Consider the following 3,615-nt stretch of genomic DNA (forward strand, 5'->3'; position numbering starts at 1 on the left):
TCACTGAGAGTGGCATTCCTGCCCTTGGGAGGGCAGGGGTGGCTCAGCGGCGATGCCTGCACCCTTGGTGGACATCTGTAACACCTCCCTGCGCAGGGCTCTCCTGATGGCCCCTTTGACCTCGCTGTTTCTCAAGCTGTAGATGACGGGGTTGAGCATGGGGGTCACAACGGCGTACAGAAGGCCGATGACCTCATCCATCTCCTTGGAGCCACTGGAGTGAGGCACCAGATATGCAACAGCCCCAGCACCGAAGAACAGGGACACCACAGTCAGGTGGGAGGTGCAGGTGGCAAAGGCCCTCCGCATCCCTGCTCCCTTCTGGAGGACAGCCCTGATGATGTGAACGTACGACATGACAGTAAGGAGGAAAAAGCCCATTGCGATAGTCCCAGCCAAAGCATACAAGGCAACCTTGTCGAGAGGAGCATTAGGACTGCAGGATGCCTTCAGCAAGAAGGGCATCTCGCAGAACAAGTGGTCGATCATGTTGGATCCGCAGAAGGGCAAGCGGGCTGTGAGCAAGGCCTGAATCAGAGATGAGAAGGACCCACTCCACCATGAAATGGCCACTAAGCAGTGGCACCTCCTCTTGCTCATGAGCACTGAGTAGTGGAGGGGGTGGCAGATGGCCAGGTACTGATCATAGGCCATGGCAGCCAGAAGCATGCACTCGGAGCCCCCAAAGCAAAGGAAGAAGTAGATCTGCATGATGCAGCCTGCAAAGGAGATGGTCTTCTGCAGTGAGAAGGAGTCTCCGAGGATCTTGGGGAGCATTACAGAGGAGTAGCAGATGTCCATGAAGGAGAGGTGGCCCAGGAAGAAATACATGGGGGAGTGCAGGTGGGCATCCAGCCAGATGAGGGTTACGATGAGCAGGTTCCCCAGCACTGTCACCAGGTAAATGAGTGAGAAGCACAGGCAAAGGGTCACCCGTGCTCTGTAGGCCCTGGAAAACCCCAAGAGTGGGGCTGCTGAGATTTCCCCGCTGCAGGGATTCAGGGCTCATCTACAGGGAAAGCAGGAGATAAGGACAGGTAGAAGGACCATGATTGCTCACCCTGCCATGGGGCATCACCAGCCCTCCACTCTGCCCCAGCACTGCTCAGACCTTGCTTCACGGGCTCTGGGGGGTACACACCTGTGGGGGCAGGTGGCGAGTCTCAGCCCACAGGGTTTCGATCCTCAAGGCAACCCTCAACTCTGTGTCACCTGAAAGACACCAGAGAGAGCTGGAACCTCACCACTGTGGTCAGTAAGGATCCCAGGGACTGGTAAATGAGAGTGGACAAGAGCAATTCCTCTCCCCCCTCCAGGTCTCCTGGGCTGCAACTGGAGTGTGGTCTAAAGATCCCACAAAACGTGGCAGGTTGGACCCTGCCTTGCTGAACAGTTGCTGCCCTGCATGGGAGCAAATTGTGTTGACACCATTAGTGAAGACACAGAGAGATCTCCTGCCTCCCCTCTCCATCACAGATTGTGGGAGCAGATCTTACCCCTCACAAAAAAAAAAAAAAAAGGAAAAAAGAAATTGTTAAAAGTTACAGACAAAGCAAACACTGTGTGGTAGATGTCAGCCTCGTGCTCACACTTAGAAAGCAATGTAAGGGAGGGACCTCTGAGAGGTCACAGGAGAACCAGAAAGGCATCTGAAGGTGATTTTGTAACTCAAACAGGCTTGATGGTGGCACGGAATAGCAGAGTCACTAGCCTTCAGGAAAAGGGAAAGACTCTGAATCCAATGAGAAACTGGAGCTCAGGGATAAATGGAGATACAGAAGAGTGTGAATCTAAAACTACTGAATCCACAGGAAGAGCAGTAAGGAGGCGATCAAACAAGATGTTCACGCAAACATGCAAGAAGCTGTTGGTACTGACAGAGCTGTCACCAGGTCCTTCCAGGGAGAAGTGTGGGAGCATCTGCCAGGTGCGAAGAGGAGGTGGGTGCCAGGCTAAGATTTGAGCACCCTTGAACGACATTGCAAGCTCCTTCCAAGGGGGAACAAGGACAAGCCCACCCTGCTGGGGATGTGCTCCACAACATGGAGGTTCAGGGATTTGTCCTGGTGCCCAGCAGTCGGGGTGGGTGTGTGAGCAGGGAGGGAGGGAGGAGCAGCCAGACCAAGGCTTGGTGCCACAGGAAGGGCTGGGGTGCTTGGGCAGCTGGGACCTGGAGGTTCTCCTCCCCCTCTACTCTGCCCTGGTGAGGCCACATCTGGAGTTCTGTGCCCAGTTCTGGGCTCCCCAGTTCAAGACAGACAGGGAACTACCGGGGAGAGTCCAGCTGAGGGCTGTGAGGATGATGAGGGGACTGGAGCATCTCTGGTATGAGGAAAGGCTGAGAGAGCTGGGGCTGTTTAGCCTGGAGAAGACTGAGAGGGGATCTCATCAATACTTATCAATATCTAAAGGGTGGGTGTCAAGAGGATGTGGCCAGACTCTTTTCAGTGGTGCCCAGTGACAGGACAAGGGGCAACAGGCACAAACTGGAACACAGGAAGTTCCATCTCAATATGAGGAAAAACTTCTTCACTCTGAGGGTGACCGAGCACTGGGACAGGCTGCCCAGAGAGGTTGTGTAGTCTCCTTCTCTGGAGAGATTCCAAACCCGCCTGGACGCTATCCTGTGCAACCTGCTCTGGGTGATCCTGATTTAGCAGGGGGTTGGACTAGATGATCTCCAGAGGTCCCTTCCAACTCCTACAAATCTGTGAATCTGTGATGCTCCACAGACACTCTCCTCCTAAAGCAAGGAGGGGTGCCAGTAGGAGGGGAGATTATCCTTCAGGGATCTGATGCCAGGCTTTGAACCACGAAGGGAATGGAGGTCAAAGGAAGGCTGTTTTGGAATGTGCTGGAAGAGTAGGAGCTGGTAAACAAGGGCATAACCACAGAGGGAAGGGAAGCTGTAGGGATAAGAGCAGCTGGGGAAGCAGTACAGGCAGCACAAGGCTGGTGACTCCTCTGGCTCAGGAACAGCGGGTAGCCCATAAGAAACAACACAAATGATTGCGGCCTCATGCAAAGCTGGTATGGAGGAACTCAGGTTACTACATGGAGCCACCCATGACAGCAGATGTCCCCAGAGGTCAGAGAAATATCTGGTGTGACCAGAGCAGAGGCAATGGAAGTCACAGGAGGAGATGGCAAGAAAGGGAAGCGAGGAGGGCAAGTAGCACAGCACAAGACATTGAAAGGCACCATCAAAAGATCTTCCTGGATCTAAATCGCCTTGGGAAGGAGGGAAAGGAAGATCTGGCAGGATGGTGCTGGGAGTCTGTTACAGATCCCCCAGCCAGACTGGGGTGAGGACAAAGCCCCAGGAGAAAAATTCTTAAATCTTTGGAGGTGAAGGGGGTTATAAATCACAGCTTTGTCTGTAATGGTCATTCCAGATATGACATCTCATGTATCTCTTCACAGGTCACAGCATAAAGTGAGCTGACAGGGGTTTTTTGTACCTGTTCCTGAAAAATAGGCTGTTTTTAGAAGAGCTATTTGAGAAAATAACTTCAGCTAGAGTAGGCATGAGTCAATGCCATTTTGCGTAAATGGGAAGATCAATAGGAGCAGATTGGTGGCTGTGAACAAGCACAAATCAGGACGAGTGAGGAG

At 53.0% G+C, this 3,615-nt stretch overlaps 1 protein-coding gene across 1 annotated transcript; it reads right to left on the bottom strand.

Annotated features, from left to right (window-relative positions):
* Positions 1–1,068, bottom strand: LOC129215453 (olfactory receptor 1-like). The gene is given in 3 exon segments (XM_054848596.1): positions 1–964; positions 966–1,029; positions 1,032–1,068. Coding segments are annotated over 3 exon segments (1,065 nt in total).
* Between the last annotated feature and the right edge of the window lie 2,547 nt (positions 1,069–3,615).

Source organism: Grus americana, chromosome 20, assembly GCF_028858705.1.
Source record: "Grus americana isolate bGruAme1 chromosome 20, bGruAme1.mat, whole genome shotgun sequence".
In the NCBI taxonomy this organism is placed as follows: domain Eukaryota; kingdom Metazoa; phylum Chordata; class Aves; order Gruiformes; family Gruidae; genus Grus; species Grus americana.